Source organism: Myxine glutinosa, chromosome 9 (assembly GCF_964187855.1).
Source record: "Myxine glutinosa chromosome 9, kmMyxGlut1.1, whole genome shotgun sequence".
Lineage (NCBI taxonomy): Eukaryota > Metazoa > Chordata > Myxini > Myxiniformes > Myxinidae > Myxine > Myxine glutinosa.
The window spans coordinates 13473495-13500204 of record NC_136269.1 but is presented as its reverse complement, the minus strand read 5'-3'; the positions used below and the strand labels follow the sequence as shown (position 1 = coordinate 13500204).

The 26710-nt window shown below is 40.7% G+C and overlaps 1 protein-coding gene and 1 long non-coding RNA gene across 6 annotated transcripts in view; one reads left to right on the top strand and one right to left on the bottom strand.

The window, feature by feature from the left end:
* Positions 1-20723, top strand: part of TATDN3 (TatD DNase domain containing 3) — a 91635-nt gene extending 70912 nt beyond the window's left edge. The window contains exons 7-11 of one of the 4 annotated variants that reach the window (XM_068129572.2): positions 1552-1607; positions 13426-13538; positions 14570-14650; positions 19039-19079; positions 19967-20723. In XM_068129572.2, coding sequence (XP_067985673.1) covers positions 1552-1607; positions 13426-13538; positions 14570-14650; positions 19039-19079; positions 19967-20144 — 469 coding nt within the window. In that variant the 3' untranslated portion in view covers positions 20145-20723. Of the gene's footprint in view, positions 1-1551; positions 1608-13425; positions 13539-14569; positions 14651-16295; positions 16920-18270; positions 18338-19038; positions 19288-19966 lie in introns of those variants that run through there. The other 3 variants (XM_068129575.2, XM_068129576.2, XM_068129573.2) reach the window with 3 other exon arrangements.
* LOC137435637 (uncharacterized) lies at positions 17769-20723 on the bottom strand. 2 transcript variants are annotated; one of them, XR_010986125.2, is made up of 3 exons: positions 20609-20723; positions 18259-18407; positions 17769-17888 (listed from the first exon to the last, which is right to left on the bottom strand). It is a non-coding gene; the product is annotated as an uncharacterized LOC137435637 (long non-coding RNA). The 2 variants fall into 2 exon arrangements; XR_013624500.1 differs by lacking the exon at positions 17769-17888 and adding an exon at positions 17996-18106.
* Positions 20724-26710: the final 5987 nt, after the last annotated feature.

Here is a 26710-nt window from a genome sequence, read left to right as displayed (position 1 = left end):
ATTGAAGGAAAATATTAAATAATTATATCTCTGAAACCGCTTACCCTATCGATGCGAAATTTTACAAATATCTAACACCATTGTTGCATATAGTTTGAAAATGATGTCGTAGGTCACGTGGTTTGGCAGCCATTTTGGATATAAAAACGAACTTTCTCCGATCAACACGAAACTTCACAAACGTGATCCTCTACCCATACATATGCAGAGTGTACATTTTAAAGGTCATATGTTACATGGTGTGGCAGCCATATTAAGGCTTGAAAGCCGATATTTTAAAAAAATCCCTTCTCCGAAACTGCTTCACCGGTCGATGTGAAACCTGTCATGGCTGGTGAAAATGTGATACTTGAAAACAGCTGCAGGGATTTAAATCAAACTTGATTATTTTTAGGACAGTGAACGAGGGCATCTACCCGTTGTGGGACGATGCGGAGGCATATTGGCGACAGTCGCATTGCTCTAGTTACCCCTGCCACCAAAGGTGGACACAGGTTATGTTTTCACCCTTGTCTGTCTGTCTGTTTGTCTGTGAGCAGGATATCTCAAAAAGTCATGGACGGAATTGCATGAAATGTGGTGGACAGCTTGAGAGTGTGACGAGGACAAATTGATTAGATTTTGGTGAAGATCTGGATACGGATCCAGATCGTGGAATTTTTTAATGATTCTTCTCCATTGAGAGATAGGGCCAAAAACGATGGGGCCTAAACGTTTTGACAAACTTGGTGGACGAGTTGCGTAGATGAGAAGAACCAGCCGACTGGATTTAGATTCAGGTCCAAATTCAGATCCGGATTATCAGTGGATAAAAAAAACGTAAGCTGTTCAGCCTGGTGGAGGTGTGTGCTGTACGGAGTGTCGTTCCAGTTATGTTGTTAATATTTTATCTCATTTATTGGTTTGGTAATGATCTAATAAAACGTGTGAGCATTCAATGAGGCTTCAAGCTTGGAATGAAAGTGGAGAGGGAAAGGAAGGCGAGGGAAAAGCAATCGGGGGGTGGGGGGAAGTGAGATTTGTGCCGTCAGCAGCAGTGCCAATGTGTGTGCCAATGAAACCGAGCATCTTTGGCACCAGCAGCTGTGGAAATCCCAGCATTGCAAAACACGTTACTTAACGAGTGCTGGAGTCGTGTCACATGACGTACCAGAGGATTGTTACCGCTACATCGAGGTTCACTTTCCGGTTACCACATGAGGGGCAGGCTGGATTGAAACATTTGCATTGCCACCTAAACACCTTACTCCTGAACCGAAAGCCCAGCTTCAAATCCCGTATTACTCTGTTGATTTGTCTATTGTTTCGTCATAACTTTGAGAATTGCATAAAGTGTTCTCTGTTTCTTAATGTTCTTGTCTTACATGTAATTACATACAAGCTCCTCTACTAATTGAGTCACTGTAAAAATGAAGTCATCCTTTCACAATGCACCAAGTCTAACTTTTGAGTTTTCGCAGCACCATAAAGTGGAGTACAATGGTATTAGTTATACAATACTCCTTGTTATTAGGTATTATTTCGAAATATTCTTGTTTATCTCTCCATCAGAAATGTGCATTCTCGGTCTGCAGGCAGGCCGACAATTCAACTCCTGAAGGATCAAGGTGAGAATAGAAAAATGGCCATCTATGTATTACATACATAAGGGGGTGGTGGGAATGGGGAAAGGGTTGGTGGCTTAAGTGAAAAAATGAAAATTCAGAAAAGGAACAGAAGGAGAGATAAAGAAGGTTATGGGAATGTGTGGAGAGAAGGTCGACACACCTCTGATAGCTTGTACCTATTGCTGTGTTTGTGCCTGGAGAGTAACTGCTGAAATCGATCTATCCGGGTCCTTCCCTACATCTTTGTTCCTCGAACATTTATTTTTACTTTTTCACATTTTTAGCTCACCTGGAACGTATGTGATGGCGCTTCGTCCGTCCGTCAGTCTGTAAACGCTCGCAACTTCTTTTCCAATGCCGCTGAAGGGATTGTGCCCAAACTTGGCACAAATAATATTTGGTATGTTGTGACTAAAATATGTTCACGGCATTAAAAATTGGGGGTCTCAGGGAGTCTATTGGTGGGGGGGGGGAGTTGCCCCACAAAATAGGTATTTGCTTTTTTCTCAGAGATGCCATGCACAACTTCAATATTAAACTTGACGACAACCTTCACCACCCATGATGTGCCAATGTTTGTTCAAGGCATTAGAAAAATTCCAAAATAGGTATTTTTTTTTGTTTGTTTGTTTAAAGTCTTATAATTATGTTGGTATGATTGCACATGCTGTCCTGTCTTCGAGCAACCATTTAAATTGGTTTAAAATACCGTGGTACTGTTTAAAATACCTTTAGTCGGTGTAGTGTACTGCTTTATTCTACCAGTTGAGCGCCCAGAGGTATTGCCCCTATTTTTCTTTATTCGTTCTAATTCTTGCTTTTTATTTGGTTCACGAGTTATCAAGTGACCACCATATTCGTCATGTGTGTGTCTGTCTGTCCGCAGCATAACTATCCGATGGTATCATCCGATCTTGATGAAACTTGGGTGGGAGGTTGATATCATTATCTGGTTGTGTCCTGCCGAGAGTGGGCGCATTGCGCCCATTGTGGGCGGAGCCACGCCCGAAAAAGATGTCTTTTTAGGGGGTAATCGAGTTCAAGCTACATCTTCTCCGAGGGGCTTGGTGGAATCTGACAGGGGTTTTGGTATTTGGTTAGGCCAATGTCATGTGTCCAGCCCCACGGAGCTCGATTTTTCATTTTTCATATTTTTCTATTTTAATTTTTTCATATATATATTTTTTTCATTTCATTTTTCACCGAATTTTCGGTATTGTGTCGCTAACTAACCTCATAACTGATTATACATTATTTTCTATCTCATTTCAAGGTCAGTAACCTTCGTTTTGATATTTCCGGGCCTGGCCTGTCCGGGTCTGTTTCGGTTATAGTCCGTCCTTTGTCATTGAATCCTCGTCCTCGCTCGTGAACCATCGTCGTCTCCTGACTTGTTTGCTTTTGTATTTTTTACTCTTTATTTCTCTTTCTTTATATATCTGTCTAGCAGAAGTGAATTATTGCAGAAAATTTTCTGTAAGGCTCACTTGGTTGAGCCTGGATGTGGTTTGATGGCAGTGGAGTAGCAGTTGAAACCCAAATCCTATCCAGGTTCATCGATACTGATGACTCCATCTTTGCTCTATACACACATTGGGGTGTGGAGGTGAGGCCAGATATGAGGCGCTGGTGGATTGCAGGCCTATGTGCTCCTGAGTCGATGCTCCGAGTCTGTTCGTGTCACCGGAGGACCGTATGGAGCCCGGGCAGTCAATGGGAGAGTCGAGGACAATGTGGCTGGTAATTTGAGGACACAGAGGCTAGTCAAACATTGGAGATGAAATCCAATTGGAGGCAATTGTGGATTGAAGACCTGCATGCTCTGAAGATGACTCTCTAAAGCTCTTTATCTCTTTCACGAGCCTCGATCTTGTATACAAGAAAAGAAAAAAAAAGCGGAACGTGGCTCTGGAGGATATGATGAATATATGGCTGGGAGGGAAAACGCCTCGCCAACGGATGCAACAGGCTTGAAAATTTTCAACCCTGAACGAGGCCTTGCGGGTTTCACCGTATCGGACGTACTGCAAGCAGCCTCGAACGATTAATAATTCCTGAGATGAGAAACTTCTCCCGATGAACTGAGGGAGGGTGGGGCACTGGGGCAGGGGCGCGTATTGGACATGCTGTGAGCAGCCTCAAAAGATCATAATTCCCGGAGGTGAGAAACTTATTCTCATGAACCTAGGGTGGGTGGGGGAAGGGCAGTTTAAGGGGAAAAGTCTTCAACGAAGCTGGGCGGGTGAGAAAGGGGGTGGGGAAGGGCTGGGGGAAGGGAAAAGTCTTCACCAAATGAAACGTGTGTTGGAAATATAGGAAAATAAAAGGAATTATGGGACACAGACCCCATATACTCAGTCTGTGCGGTGGTACTGAGCAGGTGGAATGCTCGCTGCAAAGAATGAAGCCTGCACCTCGTCGAGGGAGAAGAAAGACCAACTCACAAGGGGACAGCGACTTGCACCAATCCAAGAGGCTGTGGAGGTGCTACCTGTCTCGAAAACGAAGCTCATCAAGAGGAAAATAAAAAAAATCAAATGTTGGAGCACAGAGGAGGAGGCCATTTACTACTGTAAAGTGTATTCAAGACATGAACAGTGGGGGATGGCTGGTGGAGCTGAGGGATGGCTGGTATGGAAGCTAAATTCATGGATCAGCTGAAGAAGACCACATTGACCACCAGGGCAGAGACTGTGCCATCGAACAAATTTGAAAGAGTTGCATCAATGGCACATCAACGACAACAAATATATGAAGAGAATGGGAGCTGAACACTCGCCATGGGGTGCACAGAGGAGGGATGGTGGAAAAGTGGCCACAATGAATGGCAGCAATGGATCACAGGGAGGGGCTGCACGATGAAGCAAGGGTTTGGAATGCGGAGCACCATTGGGACCCATCGGTGAAGGTGATGTGAGACAGAGGGGGAGGAGACACAGAACCACCAGAATGGGGAAGGGGAACAGACCAGACTTCCAGTTGTGGACCGAGTGAAAACACCTATACAGTTGGTGGGAATGAAATCGAGAATGTCAGATGATAACAGGCAGAAGGATGGAGGGGAACAGAGAGGTGAAGGAGAGAAGGAGGATGAACATAATTAGGACCAGCGAAGACTGGAGGAAGAGCTGGCAAACAAAATAGTGGAGATGAGAGTGACACCATTCGGGGAAATACCACAACTATACAAGATAGAAAACAACCGACAGAGAAAAATGCTGGTTGGGCGAACTGACAAAGCACCCAATGGATTGGTCCCAAAATCATCTCCAATAAAGAAACTGAACATCACAGGCTTTGCAGCAGCACTGCTCATACCAGAAAAAACCCCCACAAAAACAACCCCGCAAGAAGAGCAAATCAGCCCATATAGACAGATATCAGGCACCATCATGGAAACAGAGGCCAGAGGCACAAATGAAGCAACTGAGAAAAGAAATGGGACAAATACAGCAATTTATAAGGGGAAATTGAAGCCCAAAGCTAATGAGGAGAATAAAAAAAAAATACAAAATTGGAAATGAACACCTAGAGATATTATGGCTGTTGAAAGGAAACTCAAAATAGCAATGATTGCAAGAAGGTTAAAAAAAAAAGCTGACAAAGTCAACAAAGGGATAAAACAGAACCGCATCTTTGAAAATAACTCAAAGATTCTACCACGAACCAGGGACACAAAAGCAAAACGTGTCAAATCCCCCTGAGAAAGATAAACTTGAAAATTTCTGGAAATGAATATATAAGGACCCAAAATAACACAACAAGGAGGTGGATTGGATCCAAAACTTGGAAGAAAAAAAAAACATCTAAAGGAAATGCCTCCAGTGATATTTATTGAAGAAAAAATAAAAACAACAAGCAAAAATGCCAAACTTTAAAAGCCCAGGCCTAGATGGAATTCCAAACTTCTGGTTAAAGCAACTGAATGCTCTCCACAATCACTATGCTCGAGCATTCAACAATCTAATCCAAGGGGAGGGGACTTTGGATGAGTGGCTCACAGTCGGCAACACCTTCCTCATCCCAAAGTCTGAAGAGACCAATTACCTCAAGTATAGACCAATAGCATGTCTGCCAACAATGTACAAACCCCTGACAGGAATCATCACAGAAATTATATACCCATCACCTAACACAAGAAGGAGGCCGAGCGGCAGAACAGAAGGAATGTAAAAGAGGATGCTATAGAACGATATACCACCGACTAAACAAGGCCATACTCGAAAATGTGCGATACAATATGTACAAAATTATCCACAGCATCGATAGACGACAAAAAAAACTTTTGAGAGTGTCCCCCATTAATGGATACATTGCATACAATGTATAAGATCAACCCCCAAAATAATCAAACCGATAGAGAAAGCAATGGAGCTTTGGAATAGCACCTTGATATTACCGCATTCCAAAGGAAGGATTGAAATACCAGGAGGGACGACACATCGAGGAATCTTCCAGGGAGACGGCCTTTTATCCTTCCTGTTTTGCCTGGCCCTCGACCCACTGAGCAACCTCATTGATGAGCAAAGACATGGATACACCCTGACATCAAATAAGGAATGTCCAAAGAGACAAAAAAGGTGACATCTACTTTACATGGATGATTGAAAACTCTTTGCACCAAACAATGAAAAATTGGCAGCAAGCATCCACCTAAAGCAAGAACTTTAACCACACACACACACCTCGTTTTTTCATTTCTGTTCCTCACAATTCTCTCTCTCCCTCTCTCTCTCCCTCTCTCTCCCTCTCTCTCTCTCTCCCTCTCTCTCTCCCTCTCTCTCCCTCTCTCTCCCTCTCCCTCCCTCTCTCTCCCTCTCTCTCCCTCTATCTCCCTCTCTCTCTCACACACACACACACACACACACACACACACACACACACACACACACACACACACACACACCTCGTTTTTAAATTTCTGTTCCTCACAATTCTGTCTCTCTTATTCACAGACACACACACACACACACACACACACACTGGGGAGTGGGTCACACACACATGGAAACTCATGCGAAAACAAAAAAAATTTAAAAATAAAGATCTCACGATTTTAGTTCCTGTAGCTATGAAACACATTTTCTTTGGGCAGTGTATAATCGCTCTGAACGAAACAGGCATTACCTCGTTTCCTTTGCTTGAGTTGTTCAAAAAGTAATTCATGATCGAAGACGTGTTGTTTGAGCCTTAAAATGCACATCCGATCATACAGACATAGAGTGTGCAGAGGCCGATCGTAGGCCTATAGAGCCCATGACTCTTCTTTATTTTAAAACTTGAATGTATTGATAACTTTTCGCTTTGCAAAGTAAAAATAGATTAAAACCAAACGTTACAATAAATATTGTATTCCATAGTTAGTTTACATTATTATGTACATTTTGAAGTACTGTATTGTTTAATTCCATGGTTGGAAAAGAGTTGACTCGCTTAAAACAAAGTCTGTATGTACACCCCAGGGATATGGAAAAATATATAATTAGACTTCGGTTCGATCCTAAACTTCACTATTCACTCGCGGTATTTTTACCAAGTAATAATATAAATAACGAAGTCCTGGGAACGTTCTCTCCTTTCTCCTTCTCCTCTCTCATTCCCCTCTCTCCTTCCCCGTGCCGACATAACAGTCGACACATTCAAAACGGCTGTTGGAATACATGTCGCCGATTTTCTCAACTTCAGCTGAAATTGAGACTTGAACCATCCCAGCGACTGTGATGGTGAATTAGTCGAGATAAAGCCGTGAGGGAGACTCAAGGAATGGCCTTGATGTTACAGGCCATTGAAAATGCATTTTGTTCTATTAGTGTAGCAGCATAGCAAACCTGTTGTGCATTTTGTGATACAAGCACCAAATTTGGTACACTAGTAGACTATCATATTATGAAAAGATCTGGATATTGGGCCATCTCAGATTCAGAGATTTGATTTTTGCAAGATTTCGATTCGATTGGGATCGAAGAGAACACCTTCTTCGTCTTCTGTACAGTGAAGTTGCCAGCCCTGAATTCTCTGGCTACATCTGGGTGCTTCATTGGGAGTGCAACCGTGTCCCTCAGGTGAACAGGGACCCACCTGGCATAGTGTGTGTGGTCTAAGGCATGGAACCATGGGACCAGTTCCGTCAGGGCATCGAGGTACGTCGTGAATGAAGCCTGCCGCAGAGAACGCACGTAGACCAGTACCAACATCTCTAGTTCCAGCACAGTTGCCCAGTACTGAAAGTTGGGAATGTCTTCTCCTCTCTGGTGACACCAGTCTTCGAACTCAGGCAGGTCTTCTGCATCATCAGCATATGTCATACAGTGGCGTTCATACGCACGGTGTTGCAGGATGTGCAGTGCCGCTGCAGTGATTTGATGAGCTCTTCTTGTGCGGGTGACGTGGGCAGCTCGTAGGAAGGAGTCGGCCGTCCCTGGCGTTGCAATCTCAGCTTGCAAAATCTGCAAATCTTGCAAAAATCAAATCTCTGAATCTGAGATGGCCCAATATCCAGATCTTTTCATAATATGATAGTCTACTAGTGTGCCAAATTTGGTGCTTGTATCACAAAATGCACAATTCTTTTGAATATTTGGGCTAAGCCGCCCCACTATATGAACGGTAACTTTCATTGAATTTTATTCCCGTTTTTTTCAACCGAGTTTAAAACCATGTTAGCAAATGTGAAAAATGAAATGAGATATCGAATTAGAATTGAAATAAAACTGTGAGAGAGAGCAAGACACCGCTGGCCTAACAAAAGAGGCCTCAAAGCTATGCGAGTAAACAAAATGGTGGATATTTCTTTTTTAAGCCCCTCGCAGATCGGGTGTAGCCACTCCCCCGGACAGATGTATCACAGACAGACAGACAGAATCACCTACGGAGAATATAATATAGATGTCCAAAGCCCTCCATAACCTGGCCCCATCCTACCTGGCTGACCTCTCCAGACACACTCCCACCCGCAACCTCTGCTCTGCTGGTACCAACCTCCTGACCCCCTCCATCCGGACCAAATTCAGATCTTGGGGGGACAGGGCCTTCTCCATCGCTGCTCCCACCCTCTGGAACTCACTACCTCACACCATCAGAGACTCCTCCTCACTCACCACATTCAAAACATCACTAAAGACCCACCTGTTCAACACTGCATTCAACATTCAACCCACAGCATTTAACCCCTGACTATCTCTTCTCCTTCTCCCTCCTTTTGCTTTAAATATTTCCCTATTGATTCTTGTCTTTTTGCAATTGTTGTTTTCATGTATTGTTATGCATTATGTTTTCCACTCTGTCAATGCGCCTTTGGGCTTCTTGAAAAGCGCTATACAAAATAAATGAATTATTATTATTATTATTATTATGTCAACACAAAAAAGGCTAAAGAGAAATATGAAAGGCAATATAAATTATTGTATTTAAAAATATCAAAATAATGAAGTATACAGTCACGTGAAAATGTAAGTACACCCCATGTAAAGTTTTGACTTTTTCAACATATTTCAACATACAACTATTTGATCTTCATTTCAACAATATTGATAGATAAAGGTGATATAATATAACAAATATCATGAAACATTTACATTTTGTAGTCCATTGTATAATTTAAATATACATAAATGCAAATTTCGCATGTGGAAAAAGTAAGTACACCCTTGGCTCTAATAGGTGGTATTGCCCCCTTTGGCAGAAACAACCTCAAGTAGGCGTTTCTTATAACTGTCTGCCAGTCTCTGACATTGACTGGGAGAAATTTTTGCCCACTCCTCCATGCAGAATTCTTTCAGCTGTGCGATGTTTGAGGGGTTTCTTGCATGCACAGCTTGTTTCAAATCCCCCCACAACATCTCGATGGGATTTAGATCCGGGCTTTGACTTGGCCATTTCAGAACCCTCCATTTCTTTCTTTTCAGCCATTCCTTGGTGGATTTACTGGTATGTTTAGGGTCATTGTCATGTTGCAAGGTCCACTTTCAGTTGAGCTTCCACTTTCCGACAGATGGCCTCACATTATCCTCAAGCACCTTCTGGTACAATGAAGAATTCAAAGTGGATTCTATGATGGTGAGCTGCCCAGGCCCTGATGCAGCAAAGCTGCCCCAAACCATAACATTTCCACCACCATGCTTTACAGTTGGTATCAGGTTATTGTGGTCAAATGCTGTCTTTGGTTTTCGCCAAACATGTCTTCTGGTACTGTGGCCAAATAGCTCTACCTTTGACTCATCTGTCCAGAGCACATTGTTCCAGAAGTGCTGGTCTTTGCCTAGGTGTTCAATGGCAAACTTTCGTCTTGCCCTGATGTTCTTTCTGGACAGCAAAGGTTTCCTCCTGGCACACCTCCCATGTAGATCAAATGTGTGCAGCCTCTTTCTAATGGTAGACTCGTGCACTTTGACATCAACAGTGGCAAGAGCTACCTGTAGGTCCCGTGATGACATTCTGGGGTTCTTAGAGACTTCTTTCAGCATCTTGCGGTCTGCTTTCGGGCTGAACTTGCTGGGGCGGCCTGGCCTGAACAAGTTGGCAGTTGTTTGGAATCTTCTCCACTTGTAAATGATCTTCCTGGCAGTCAAATGATTGATTTCAAATTGTTTGGAGATATTTTTAAATCCCTTCCCAGACTCGCAGGCATCTATAACCTTCTTTCTGAAGGCCTCAGAGAGCTCTTTTGATCTAGGCATGGTGACGCCGCACACCAACAACAAAGAGCAAACCAAACTAAGTGTCTGAGGTTTAAATAAGACAGGTTCCTCCAAGATCCTCTCGAACGATGTTCTAATCATTTGCACCTAAGCTGGTGCCCCTCATTCTAATTTTAGGTATTTGAAGTAGTGATAAATGTAGGGGTGTACTTACTTTTTCCACATCTGAAATTTTCATTTATGTTTATTTAAATTATACAATGGACTACAAAATGTAAATGTTTCATGATATTTGTTATATTATATCACCTTTATCTATCAATATTGTTGAAATGAAGATCAAATAGCTGTATGTTGAAATATGTTAAAAAAGTCAAAACTTTACATGGGGTGTACTTACTTTTTCACGTGACTGTATCACAGTACTTAGAACAAAAAAATCAATTGTGATAGAGTGGAAACTGGATATCAAAACAAGGAAACTCCTCACCATCCACAAAATGTTTTACAAAAATCAATGCATCCCAAGAATGTACCTGCCAAGATGGAGTCTGATGGAGCTCAACCAAGTGCACATAACTGCAGGATTGGCTGAACACATGGAAAAGTGCAACAGACTACCGAATCCAATTTGTAAACAAAGACAACAAACCAGAGAAGGTATCCCTAACCCACCCAACAAAAAAATTCCAAAGATTGGTGTGAATGGAAGATGTCACACCAGAAACCAAAATGAGTACAGCCCCAATAATTGCAAAAAAGAAGAAAGATAAAAATAAAATGAAATATCAACAAATATACACTGACAACTGGGAAAACGATAAAAGAGCAGGAAAGTATAATAAGATTTGGCCAGATTAGGAGTAGACAAAGAAGGCTCTTTGGAAGTCAGCTCAACTGGGATGGAGAATGAATCAGTATAAATGCCCAAGATCAAGGACACTACATCAATGGCTATAAGAAAATGGTGGGACTGAGTCAATCGGACAAGCGTAGGTTTTACAGGATAAAAACAAAGTACAAGCCACCTGCTATTGGGATGTAATAAATAAAAAAAACTCGTGTCAGAGCAGCAGTACATCCAAAGACACAGCAAAGTATGTCAAGTAATCCAATAGCACATCTGGGAAAGTCTCAATTATCCCAGTTACAGAAACCTTATGGAAACATGAACGAAAAGCATTCACTGAAAACAAGGCAGTAATGTTCACGTATGACCTAATGATCCCATCAAGCCTGACCATAGAAAAGAAAGCAATGCGTCCGGATATAGAACTGAGGTACATAAAAGAAAAGAAGGCATTGCTAATTTAGGTGTCGGTCTCCAGCGATTTTGGCCTAAACAACGCAGAAATCCAGAAAATGACCAAATACCAAGCCCTCAAGAATGAAGTGAAAAGATCCTTGAAGCTGAAGAGCACCAAAATAGCCCAGTGATTATTGGAGCAACAGGAATGATAAAAAAGAACCTTACAGAGATCTTAAAAACCATTCATGGGAATATTGCGACAAACAAACTGCAGTTGTAAGTTGTCCGATGCTCGGTGACGATCCTCAAAACAGCCCTCGGAACAAAACTTCGAGACCAAGAAAACTTCACAAACTGGTCCATAAATTATGATCCCTTACTGAAATGGAGGTGGATACTTTGAGACCTGGGAGGACTCAGTTCCACCTTCTGAAACCCACATATGGAGATAACAACCAACAGCACACACGCACACATACATGTAAATACACACACTTAGTGTCTTTTATAGGTACAACCATTATTCAAATAAAGATTTAGGGACGGTTTCCCATGATCATCTGGTCAAAATCACAAACTGGTCAAACAAGTGGAACTTGTCTTTCAATCCTGACAAATCCCACACTCTCACTTTGTCTTTCCGAAAAGACCGTCTGGAAAACCCTCCCATCTACTTTCTCAACAATCCTCTCGAAGAAGTTCTGTCACCCAAGCTTTTGGGTCTCACTATCAGCAATGATCTTACCTGGGAAAACCACATTTCTAAGCTGCCTCCAAAGCCAGTCGCCGACTGGGCATCCTCCGTCGTGCGAAGTCCTTCCTTGGCACTTCTTAGCTCATCACATACAAGGCTTTCATCCACAGCTTGATGGAATACTGCTCTCCCCTCTGGGCTGGTGCTCCTGCCTTACACCTAGCTCGGCTTCACGCTGAAGAAACCAAAGCTTACAGAATCATTGGAATCTCCTGCGATGAAGCTAACTCCGAGGGCCTTTCACTCACTCACCACAGGCAGGTAGGTGGTCTTTCTGTCTTCTACCGACTCCTCTCTGGCCTAGCTCCCCCAGCTCTGTCTGTGCTCTGTCCTCCAAATATTCCTTCAGGTCGCACAAGATCTGCCAGCAACCCTTTTATGGTGAAACTGCCAAAATCAAGACTCACTGCTCACCTTCACTCTTTTATTCCGCTTTTCTCCCGCCTCTGCGACAAACTCCCTCACTCCCTTCAATCCCACACCTCCCTCCAGGTCTTTAAAACAGCAGTTCACCACCATCTCTTATCTTCCCCCATCAAAAACCTTGATCTTTTCTACCCCCGTTAATACACCCCATATCCACCTCTTTCAAACTCCGACTTCATTCCTGAAATTCCTCGTCGTGTCACTTTGTTTTATACCTCTCCCATTCCCCCCCCCACCCCCAGCCCTCTCCCTTTCACAGATGTCCCGATGTCCCTGTTCTATACTGTTGTGCTTGTGTGCTTCCCTCTCTCTCCCCATCCTGTCTCCTCCTCCCTTTATTATGTTTTATGTGTCCATTTATGTTTTTTTGTGTTTTATGTGCTAATGTGTGTTTAATGTGCTAGCTCTTACACGAGCTTCGATCTTGTATACAAAAAAAACAACCCAAAATCATTTCTTGTGACCATCCCTGCCTTGTTTACATACTTTTTGGAGGAGCATCGCTGCATTCTTTTGCATTAATTTTTTTTTTCTTCCCCTTATCATTGGGTGAAATTGCACCCTTTTTGGTACTTGTGGTTTGCTGGTGCATTACACCTTTATTGTTTCTCCACCGATGATATCCCAGTTTCTGACTGCATTTCTGACAGAGTTCCGACTCACTCACGCATAGCTTTAGATCATTTTTTGCTGAGGGTACTTGTAAAAGGACCAATTAATTGACCTGCAAAGTCTTCCCGATACACGATTCAGGGGCAGATCGTGTCCTCCTCCACGCTTTTGACGGGCGGGTGTCGGTCGCCATGGAGGGTATACGAGCCGGATACTTCTTCTCAGTCCCGCCATCTGTGGTTCGCAGTGAGCAGGTGCGAGACTTTGTTCACAGGGAGCCATCACCCTTTTGATTACGTGGAAATCAAAATGACTTGATTAATTTGATTATGGCCCTGCTCTAGTGAAACTGTTAAACGTCTAGTTGAAACATGATTAATGTATTTTAATCTTTTAAATGAATTTTTTTCTGTTTGTTTTGTTTTTCTGCATTTCTTCAATAATTTCGAAAGATTTTAACTTTTATTAACAGCATGTGTAATTTAATACAAAGTAAATATATTTTCCTGTATTATTGAACTAAAATGCATAATTTGGGGAGCATGATTAATGTATTTTAATCTTTTAAATTAATTTCCTTGGTTTTGTTTTGTTGATTTTCCGAATTTCTGTAATAATCTCGAAAGATGTTAATTTTTATTACCAGCATGTGTAAGTTAACACAAAGTAAATACATTTTTAATGCATTATTGAAATAAGATGCATAATTTGAAATACTTTGATTAATTGATTGAATATTTAATTTTTGTAATGTTATATATTATACCATTTTTAAGTCAGTGTGGGCTATTTAATACAAATATTTTGTTATTTCGAAGGTAATTATTGACATTCATATATTGACCGAAGCATTTCAAGCTTTTAAATGTATTTCTTCTGTTTTTATTGATTAACCAATGCAAATAGATAATTGATTTATTTTTCTGTCTGTATAATGTATTTGTTACGATGTGAAATTATTTATATTGTAAACTTGACATTATTAGTCCTTGGGCTACAGTCATGTACATTTTTTTCTTTTTTCTTTTATTCTAATAAAACCGAATTGATTGATTGATTGATGATGTCATAAATGTGTGCAAGCATCTCTGCTGTTGTAAGATAACTTTTCGTAATTTATTTTGTGGTGACCTCTCTTGAGATGATGTACATTTATCCACTCTGCAGAAGAGCTCATGAAACAACACCTAATAACTTGAATTTAAATCACAATATGTCGGTGAATGGTCCATTTAATGGAGTTACATTAAACTGTTTCTAACTGTGAAAGTCTATTTCTTTGCAGAAACAAAAGTTGGTCAAACAGCTGCCAATCGAGCATCTGCTTTTGGAAACCGATGCCCCGGCACTGGGACCAGAGAAACAGGTACGACTAGAATGGCTCCCGGTAGAGCGCATACCTCCACCAGGCTCAACAGTTTATGTTTTGTGTCCCACTGATGGGCCAGATCTGGATTCTGATCTTCACCAAAATCTAATCATTTTGTCCTTGTCACACACACAACCTGTCCACTAAATTTCGTCCAAATCCGTCGACGACTTTTTTGAGATATCTTGTTCACAAACAAACAGACAGACAGGGATGAAAACAAAACCTTCATCCACCTTAGGTGGGTGCGGTAAATATCACAAGGACTCGGCTCAGCAACTGGGATGTGATATTTATGGCTGTTGGATTGTTGTAGTTCATGTTGCAAAATCTCAATATCCAGCAAAGGGCGGCTGTTGAGCATCATCTGCACTATGAAATGTTTATCGTGAAATATTCTTGAAAATTATGACGAGCAAAACTGAATTAATCGATAAATAAACAAATTCTCAATCATGGAGAGCAAAGTAAATGTGAGACAGAATGTAAGATGTTTCTCATAACCAAAAAGACGGACGTGCAGACGTTTGAGCTGTGTGATGTTGTCTTCCATGGTGTTCAATTCCTTATCCGAACTAGAAAGCATTTCAAAGTGCAAAGCCCGTTCACATCCGCTTTGTACTCAAACTAAAGTTGACAAAAACAACCGACAAAAAAAAATCTAAATTTTTTAAATTTGTGTTCTTCATATTCCCATAATAAAAGTTTGTTGGAAATTTGTTGACAAAAGCTCAAATGGTAAAACAATTATTTATAGCCTGGACAGACACAATGAAGCTCAAATAGTAAATAAATAAAGAAACATGGAACTGATTACAAAACACGGCCGTCTCCTGCTGCGCAGCAGCAGACGGGCAGACAAGACCTGTTTTTACTCATTGTGCTTCGACATTTGGACCCAATTATTAATTATTGCTCTCAATATTCTCATAATAATAGAGCAAACGTATATGGTTGTTTGTTTATAAGCGACCAAAACGTCTTCTTCTTCAAATATAATTAACACCCAAAACACAGTCCATGAACTCATAATTACGTACTGTTGGAATATACCTTTTGACCCTTTAGACTGCTGAGACCCCTCAGACCTTTGATGACCCTTTAAATCCCCCAAGCCCTTTAAGACCACCAAGAGCCCTGAAGACCCAAAATACCCAAAAGATCCAAAAGCCCCAGAAGACCTAAAATACCCTTAAAGGCCCTGAGGATCCAAAAGACCCTGAAGACCCAGATGGCCTCGAAGACCCAAATGGCCCTGAAGACCCAAAACAACCCAAAGACTTAAAATACCCTTAAAGGCCCAGAGGTTCCAAAAGACCCAAAAGACACCAAAATGGTTAAAGATGCCTATCCCTCTGAAACGACGTGTGGTGAGGTGCGCGGAGCACGCACAGTCACGCTCGTTCTCATAATAAGCAAATTTAACGACAAGTGATTGCAAAAGCCCGTCTCCCACGGCCGAATTAATAATATGAAAATAGCATTTCTACATATGCTATTTTCGAAACACACCGAGACAGTTTGATCGTCTTTCTGATTGCGGAATTGCATGCTAAATTCTCACAGTAATGACTTTAAAAAAAAATCTCTTTCCATCGTCGTTGAAAAGAGATTATTATTACTGTTTGTGTACCATGTGCAGGTGCGCAACGAGCCTCGAAACCTCATCATTTCTTGTGAACACATCGCCAAGCTCAAGGGTCTGCCGACTGAGCATGTTGCGGAGGTTACAACACAAAATGCACTCAGACTCTTTTCCAGGCTCAAGATAAACTGTTAATTATTTTCCCACCCTGAAAGGTCGTATGAAAGGTCAAAGGTCGTATGAAAATCTTGCCTTTGAGCTGCCGGGATTGGCCGGACGAGCTGAATGATGCATTTTGTTTTTGTAAAGCATTTTTTATTTTATTGTGATGATGCATCGGGCTGCCAAAGCAGTTTCCGAGGCTATTGGGCACGATCCTGGATGAGTCGCCACTTCGACTCGGGATACTCAAATGGCTCAGGACCATGTGATCTTAAGCCAGCTACCTTAACCGTTAAGCCATCACGAGGCTCTCATGTACCTGGGGAAGCCATTACTTTAATATATAATTCGGACGTTTTTGAACTCTCTTCTCTTCGACGAACTACATTTTCCGAAGATGGAACCATGCATGTCTGAATGGTATTGTTCATGATGTACTCGTAAAATGGTGTTTTTGCAAAGATTGCTTTACTCAAGAGGTGAACAATAGCTGACCTTGTTATTAAAAATAGCCATGGATTGCTGTGTTTGGGATATAAATACCTCCATGTTCTACAAATATCCCGTCGTGCTTGCCACAAAGAGCAGCACAGGGCCTTCTCGTGGAATATTGTGACCGGGAAATGAAGCCGGATTACCCACAACATGGTCGAGTACAAAAGTGGGACACGACATCTTGGCGAAGATCGATTTGGTATTCACAAAGAATGGGGAACAAGAGGGGTAATAGATTTCTGTGTGAGAGGAGTTTAATCAGGACGTTTGTTTCATCGATTAATACAATGCACTGGATCAAAGTTATGGAGTTACGAGATATATATATATTTTTTTTTTACATTTTTTGGGGGATACAGAATCGAGGCTCGTGTAAGAGCGAACACATTGAACATGAAAACCTGCACGGACACATAAAACATACAATGAAGGGAGCGGGAGACAAGAGGGGGAGAGAGAGAGGGAAGCACACAAGCACAACAACAGAAGAGAACTGGGACATTGGGAGATCTGTGGAAGGGGGAGGAGGGAGGGGTACACGGTATAAAGCAAATGAACACAACTAGGAATTGCAGGAAAGAAGTTGCGGGTTGAAAGAGGCGGATTTGGGGTGTTCTAATGGGCGTATAAAATATCAGGTAGAAAAGAGGTGTGTGTGTGTGTGTGTGTGTGTGTGTGTGTGTGTGTGTGTGTGTGTGTGTGTGTGTGTGTGTGTGTGTGTGTGTGTGTGTGTGTGTGTGTGTGTGTGTGTGTATATATATATATATGTGTGTGTGTGTGTGTGTGTGTGTGTGTGTATGTATGTATGTATGTATATGTGTGTGTGTGTACTTCACATTGTGTCGCATCGGTTTTTTGACCTCTTCAATCTCCACGTGTGCTGTGTTCCCGAATAAATGAGCTGATTGGTTGATGTTAAAGACGAGAGTGTGGGCTTTCTTTCGTGCTCTGTCCTCCTGCTCTCGTAATGGATGTTATTGTTCTCAAGCAGCCCTGTTGCCAGAAAAGGGAATTCCTCCACACTGAAGATTACAAACGGTTTTAATTATAATAAAAACAATAAACACAAAGCAAAGCAATAATAAATAAATTTCACCCAACCAATCTTATGATGATGATGATGATGATGATGATGATGGCACAGACTGGAGCCCTTGACGATGAACACTGATCTGTTGTGAATAAACTTCGTGCCCCAGGCCTTGTGGCAACTGCAGGACAGGTAGAGATGGTGGCATACACAAGTGAATAAATAAACTCCAAGCAGGAACAAACAAAAAGTCAATATAAAATGGAGGGTGAGAGATGTTGCCAATGGCTGTGCGTGTACAGAACGCATCTCTTGCCATGCTCATTGGTTTACCTGCGTGCACAGGTGTGCGCGATGTTGTAGTCATGCTGGTGCAGAGTACATTGCTGGATGGTTCTCATCACATCAGTACGTAGACGGACCCCACCCCGGCAAGGTGTGGCCAACTCCACAAACTCCCTCAGGAGCGCTTGTCATTATACCTGTATGGCAAAACTCATTTTATGTAGGTATGTGTGTGTGGGGAAAGGTGTCACCTTTGACAGAGGAGACTCTACCATGAGTGACCTCGTTTGGCCAGTGTGCCATGCCTCTCGTAATTCGTTTCCTGGCACGATTTGGGGATGACACCAGAACATTCACATTGTCCCATAGGGGAACGTGGCCCGGTGTCACCTTTGGCAGAGGAAACTGTGGCCTTATCACAGGTGTCCGGACCTCTCATTCACAAACACCAGAGAGACACCGATGCTGGGAGGAGGACAAAGACAAGGTGGGACGTAAGCGACACAGGCGACAAGGATAACACAAACACAATGCACAGCACCTCTCGAACAGTTACAAAACACTTGCAACACAAGCTTGTCACTGGTCAATGGTCACAAGGTCTCGCAACACAGCTTTGTGATTGGTTGACAGAATAGGCCCACCTTCCCCCAGGTATATCTGGGAGGAGGTAAACAAGAAGCAAATTGCTCCTGACAAAGGCAAGTGGAGGCCCAGCAAAAACTATAGGTTGGCGGACTATAAAATGGACTTGTCTGATATATATATATATCTTACTATAATTCACCAAATGTCTGGACGTCTGTATGTCTGTCTGTCTGTTCCCAGGTACCGCAAAAACGGCTGAACCGATCGCAACGAAATTTTGGGTGGGTATTCCTGGGACCCCCTGGAGTAAAATAGGCTATATTGTTTTTCAATTTTTTTTCCAATTTTCCAGTTTTTCCAAACACGATGTAATAATATTTACCGATATGAACAGTGATTTGGCTTTTATTGAAATTCTACAAATACTGTTTGATATGATTTAACGGATGTTTATATGAATCGTTTAAAATAAAAAAAACCTTCAATTGACGATGTTTTACCTTTTCATTTGGGCCTCCCAATTGAAGCCCCGCCCATAGGGCGGGTACCGTTGTTAGTAATTATAATACACTTCAAAGCTCCCAATCATTTATGGTGATAATGTCAGTGTCTGCCTAGAAAATAAAATATAAAGTAGGATTTGTCAAACAGCTTTTGGGGTTTATGTAAGGTGAATGACGAGTTTCCTGAGGGCTTCATCAGGATGTTTATTCAATTTCTGAAGTCTATGGGATTTGAAGTATTTTCTTTGAAGGTAAAAGCTGCGGTGAATCGGGGAGGTGTAAGTGGTATTATTTCTGACAGAATACTTTAGTGTCCTGTGGCATCTTGTTGCATCAGGCTGACTTTTTGTCGCAGACAGTATTTTCCTTCAAGCAAAGTTATTCCTCAACGCCTCTGAACTTACACCGTCAAACGTTTTTCCTCCACAACTTTGAACTTAAACCGAACAAAGTTCTCATTTGTAGCAGAACCGAGTATTGTTTTTCTTATGGTCTGCTGCCCCCTCTGTCCCACTTTGGAACGCTGTAGAGTTCAAAACGTTGCAAATCATTGGCATTGCTTATTGAGAATGTGGGATGCAACTATCCTTCCCTCACTTTAAATAGATCTGTGGTTTCTGAGTTACCTATCGCTTCTCATCTGATGTTGCACCATTGCTCTTTAGGTTTGTCTGCCCCTGCTTCAATCCTACCAGGATGAACAAATCCAGCAACCTTGCGTCATACTTCAAAGTACTGGCTTTCTGCTCAACTTCACTCCATTGTCCTTTCTCATGTTTGCAATTGCTTTCCTGTCTCACCACCATCTCATGTATTCGCCATTACTTACTCATCATTAATTGACCTCTCACTAAACGCCCCACCCCTCTCTATCGTCCTCGTTTTAGACCATGTTTGTGTGTTCGTCCAATATCCATTTTCCACATGTCCCAAATATGTTGTTTATTACAGAAGCCTGGAAAAGTATTCACCCCCCTCCAAACCTTTCACATATTGATGCCACCTGACCTTGTTTCATTATGCCTTCAAAATCAAACTTAATACATAAAGAGTCTTCACAAACTACTCCAAAGTGACAAAGCTAAAAATGCAGATCAAATGTGAATAAGTTAGATTAACAGACAAAATCAGATGATTCTCAGTTACATAAGTGTTCAAGCCCTTTGCCTAATTAACCCTAAATCACTACAGCAGTAAATTATTTGTTTGAAAAGTTACAAAACAAGTGTTACTTGTATGTAATCAGTGGCTTACCTTAAAAATTAAGCTCCCCCCAGGTATTTAAGTGGTTTTAAGGTGCAACTCACTTAGTCAACCAACAAGGCAAACATGAAGATGAAGGAGTTTTCCAATGAAATCAGACGTAAAGTGGTGGAGAAGCACCTTTCAGGAGAAGATTATAAGAAGATTTCAATGTCACTCATTATCCCTTTGAGTCGGTGAAATCCATCACTAAGAAGAGGAAGACGTATCATACCACCCAGACTCTACCCAGATGAGGTCGCCCATCCAAACTCAGCAGGCAGACAAGCAGGAAACTGGTTCGGGATGTTATTGCAAATCCAACAACGACTGAAAGATCTTCAAGGCTCTATGTTCGAGATGGGATCAGTGTTCGTCAATCAACAATATCTCGTTCCATTCACAGAGCTGGCCTCTACGGACAGGTGGCAAGAAAGAAGCCATTACTGAAAAAGACATCTAAAAGCTTGTATGGAGTTTGCAAAAAAGCATCAAAATGATACTGCAAGCATGTGGAGAAAAGTTGTGGTCAGATGAGACAAAAATTTAACCTTTTGGTCTAAATTCAAAGCCTTTCATTTGGCACAATTCTAATTCTGCACATCAGGCAGTGAACACCATTCCTACTGTCAAGCGCAAGCCTGATGGAGGTTCACCATAAGCCTGATGGAGGTTCACCGTAAGCCTGATGGAGGTTCACCGTAAGCCTGATGACGGTTCACCGTAAGCCTGATGGAGGTTCACCGTAAGCCTTATGGAGATTCACCGTAAGCCTGATGCCGGTTCACCGTAAGCCTGATGACGGTTCACCGTAAGCCTGATGACGGTTCACCGTAAGCCTGATGGAGGTTCACCGTAAGCCTGATGGAGGTTCACCGTAAGCCTGATGACAGTTCACCGTAAGCCTGATGGAGGTTCACCGTAAGCCTTATGGCGGTTCACCGTAAGCCTGATGGCGGTTCACCGTAAGCCTGATGGAGGTTCACCGTAAGCCTGATGGCTACCGAAAGACGTCGGTCGGCTGGAAAGCAACCCAAACAAACATATTACTGCATTTTTACTGCATGTCTGTCTGTCTGTCCGTTTGTTTGTCTGTCTGTTTGTGAACAAGATATCTCAAAAAGTTGTGGACGGATTCGGACGAAATTTGGCAGAGATATAGTTTATGTGACACTGACGAAATGATTAGATTTTGGTGAAGATCCGGATTTGGATCCGGCTAATAGAATTTTAAAAGTGATTCTTCACCATTGAGTGATATGGCCAACCAGGTGGAGGTATGCTCCCTACTGAATACCGTTCTAGTAATTCCTGCAACCCAATCTTCCACAAACGCAGTGCAGCACCGATCTTGGCACCTTGGGCCTGGACTGTCATCTTACAAAGCCGATACAATTAAATAAATCAGATTAGTTAGAGGACTCCTGCTTTAAAATGGGGAGAGTAAAGGGATACTGATCCTTCCCTGAAAGAACCAAAACAGACCAAACGGAAGTAGCCAGACACGCCTGGACACTGTGTGCCAGAAACACAACAAGCGCACACACATACAACACCTGATGACGTGTAAGTAATAACACAAAAAGAGCAGAGCAACCCATCAATGATGTGCTTTGATGTCTGTTTTGCTTGAGGTTTGCAAAAATAAAAAAAAATTCCTCCATCTGACTTCAAGCACTGACACGTGACCGGAAGCGTTGAATAAAAACCCAGTACGTGCTGAGGCTCGTGGACTATTGGCCTGAGGAAGCCTCTGCTGCGAAGCGGGTGAACATTCACCTGAGACCGGGTCTGCTCTTGCTTATTTGCTCAATTTTGTGGAGTAGATCTAGTTTTACTTTCTGCTTGCATGCGCCTTCTTTCTTTCTTTAAAAAAGAAAACCACATACATGTATTGTTACGTTTATGGGGTAGGGGGGGGGGGGGGGGGGTGGGGGGGAAGGTTAAAGATTATCTTTGGCAGCCCTATGTATTATCACGATGCAAAAAGGAGTGAAGAAGAAACGGGAAGAACCACCTTTAGAGGCCATTTTTCCACACAGAGCAGGGGTTGATCTTCCTCGGGCACCCTGGTCCCCTTTTTTTTTTCAAGCAATGTTTTCTGGTCGGATCCCCTTCCTGCCACCAACTGGTACTCAATTTGCAGACCTCGGAAGGGTGAGGCTGAGTCAACCCCCCCCCCTCCCCCCTCCCCCTCGGCGTTAATTCAGCGATCGACTGGGATTCAAACCCAGGATCGTCGGATCCCAACCTGCACCCTAACTGCTAAACCAACACCAGGCAACACATGTGCATCACCAATAATGTTTTCTCCTTTTTTTTGTTATGGTATGGAAATTATTGTGCTGGCAGGAGATGGACTATCGAGGTATGCACACTCACCTCTGAAGTGTCCAGTCCAGATCCAGGAAAAATGAGTGGATATATATATATATATATATATATATATATATATATATATATATATATATATATATATACATACATACATACATACATACATACATACATACATACATACATATATATAGTATGTATATATATATATATATAGTATGTATATATATATATATATAGTATGTATATATATATATATATATAGTATGTATATATATATATATATAGTATGTATATATATATATATATAGTATGTATATATATATATATATAGTATGTATATATATATATATATATAGTATGTATATATATATATATATAGTATGTATATATATATATATATAGTATGTATATATATATATATAGTATGTATATATATATATATATAGTATGTATATATATATATATATATAGTATGTATATATATATATATATATAGTATGTATATATATATATATATATATATTGTATATATATATATATATATAGTATGTATATATATATATATATAGTATGTATATATATATATATATATATATAGTATGTATATATATATATATATAGTATGTATATATATATATATATATATATATAGTATGTATATATATATAGTATGTATATATAGTATATATATAGTATGTATATATATATAGTATGTATATATAGTATGTATATATATATATATATATAGTATGTATATATATAGTATGTATATATATATATATATATAGTATGTATATATATAGTATGTATATATATATATATATATAGTATGTATATATATAGTATGTATATATATATATATATAGTATGTATATATATATAGTATGTATATATATATATATAGTATGTATATATATATATATATAGTATGTATATATATGTATATATATATATATATATATAGTATGTATATATATATATATATATATATATACACAAAGAATTAAGTTAAGCACCCCTACACAACGAATTAAGGTAAGCACCCCCTAATATATATTCTTTGTGTATATGTATACATTGGCATATATTCTAAGGTATGTGAGATCAAATAATGATTGGTATGACATTAGCAATTATCCATTGATGAAATTGAGTGATCAAAGTGAAAAAAAGTGATTGGTTGAGTCAGTGATCCGATCACGTGGGTCCTACACACGTTATTGACGCAAAGATCGCTAGAGGTCTTCTCAGAACAATGACTGTACGTTAGAAAACATAAACGTCATCCACACTGTCCGTGATGGACCTATAGCTCCATACTTAAATTGAGGTGAAAATATGCCTAAAATTCCCAAAAAATTTCACCTTAAATTATTCAGAATAAAATATTGAAAACGGCATGATTGTTATGTTTTTATGTGACCATAATATCACTTCTCCAGAAAATATAGCAATATCATGGGTATATTACACTGTTTTGACGACAACAAACTTGTAATGTGCGAGGTTGTAAAAAAACGGGGGGGGGTGCTTAACTTAATTCTTTGTGTATATATAGTATGTATATATATTTATATATAGTATGTATATATATATATATAGTATGTATATATATATATATAGTATGTATATATATATATATATATATATATATATAGTATGTATATATATATATATATATATATATATATATATAGTATGTATATATATATATATATAGTATGTATATATATATATATAGTATGTATATATATATATATATATATATAGTATGTATATATATGTATATGTATATATATATATATATATAGTATGTATATATATATATATAGTATGTATATATATATATATAGTATGTATATATATATATATATATAGTATGTATATATATATATAGTATGTATGTATAAATATATATGTAGTATGTATGTCTATAATTAGAATATATGTATATAATTAGCATTTATAATATATTTATAATTAGCGTATATATTTAGCATGTATGTATATAATTAGCATGTATGTATATAATTAGGATGTGTGAATATAATTACCATGTATGTATGTATTTAGCATGTATATGTATTTAGCATGTATGTATATAATTAGCATGTATGTATATAATTAGCATGTACGTATATCTACCATATATAAAAGTCAGTTTATGCATTTGTGTGTTTGTACAGATGTCTGTCCCCATCATAAAGGTAGCTTGTATAGGCCAATCTTTTAACATGAATGTGTGTTCACCACAGTTTATGTTTGAGGATAAAACAAACTCGAAATCTATTGGAATTGTAGACGGTGGCTTGAAAATCAAGCCTCAAGGGTGGTGTACAGAAGCGTTTAAAAAAACAAAAAAAACAAATACAAGGCACAGGGAGGTGAAATTCACTGCACGTGATGGGCAATGTGCGCAGAGTAAAGCTCCTGTTCGTTTACCTCTGTAGTAAGGTCTAATATTAGCACGTATGTGTGTATATAATTAGCATGTATGCATGTATGTACATGTATCTAAATATCTATAAAGCTCAGTTGACTTTTTGCTCCACCAAATAACAGTGAAACGGAGTTGAGTAAAAGGGTGAAACTTCTACAGATGCTGTGATAAATAACTACCTCTGTCGGTTTGAATGTTTGAAGGAGAATAGACGTCTGGATCAATTTATGAATGAAATTTAAATCCCGATTTATATATATATATAAACGCGAGTTGTCTGTGTGTGCGTCCGCGTTTTATTCAGAGGTGGCTGAACGGATCTTCACCAAGCATTCAGAGGTTCATCAGTGAGTGCCTGGGAGTGTTTTCGGCAAAAAAAAAAAAAAATTGAAAAAAAAAGTTCGTTTTTTTGGAGTTAAAATATATATATATATATCGCTCGATAGTGCCGGAGCCTTTTTAAATAAATGCCAGTTACATACAAGTACACATTCGCATAAATAAATACAAAACAATTACCAGTAATTTTAATACAAATAAATCAAACAATTCCAGAAGTGTACGAATTTGGTAGTATGGCTTCTTCTTCTTTCTGATCGGCATCGCACTTAACTCAGAAACGTGAGCCACATTCACTCAGAATCGTGAGACACTCCCATTCCTCTCCTGCCTCCCCCCTCCCTTCCCCCTCCCCCTCCCCCTCCCCTCCCCCTCCCCCTCCCCCTCCCCTCCCCCTCCCCCTCCCCCTCCCCTCCCCACCCTTCCCCCCTCCCCTTACCCCTCCCCACTCCCTCCCCCTTTAAGATATAAATTCTCTGTAAAAGAGCTTCCACTTCTGACTGCTCCCCTTCCCCCTCTCCCCACCTTCCCCCCTCCCCTTCCCCCCTTCCCTCCCCTTCGCCCCCTCTCCCCCCTCCCCTCACCCTGCCCCCCTCCCCTCCCACTCCCCCCCTCCCCTCCCACTCCCCATCCCCCTCCTCCCCTCCCCTCCCCTTTAAGATAAATTCTCCATAAAAGAGCTTCAACTTCTGACTGCTCCCCTTCCACCCCTCCCCTTCCCCCCTCCCTCCCCTCCCCCTCCCCCCTCCCCCTCCCTTCCCTCCCCCTCCCTTCCCTCCCCCTCGCCCTCCTCCTCCCCCCCTCTCTCCCCCCATTCCCTCCTCCTCTCCTCCCCTTCCTCTCTCCTCCCCTTCCTCTCTCCTCCCCCCTTCCCCTCCCCTCCCCCGCCCGGCAACGCCGGGTACTTCTGCTAGTATTATATAATTTCACACCAAACGCACCATCCCAGACAAACGTTGCTGAATATAGAAAGATGTTTGTCGATGTTAATAAATGCTGTGATTTCCGTTTATGTGAAATAACCATTTTCAGTTCTGTATTTTTTTTT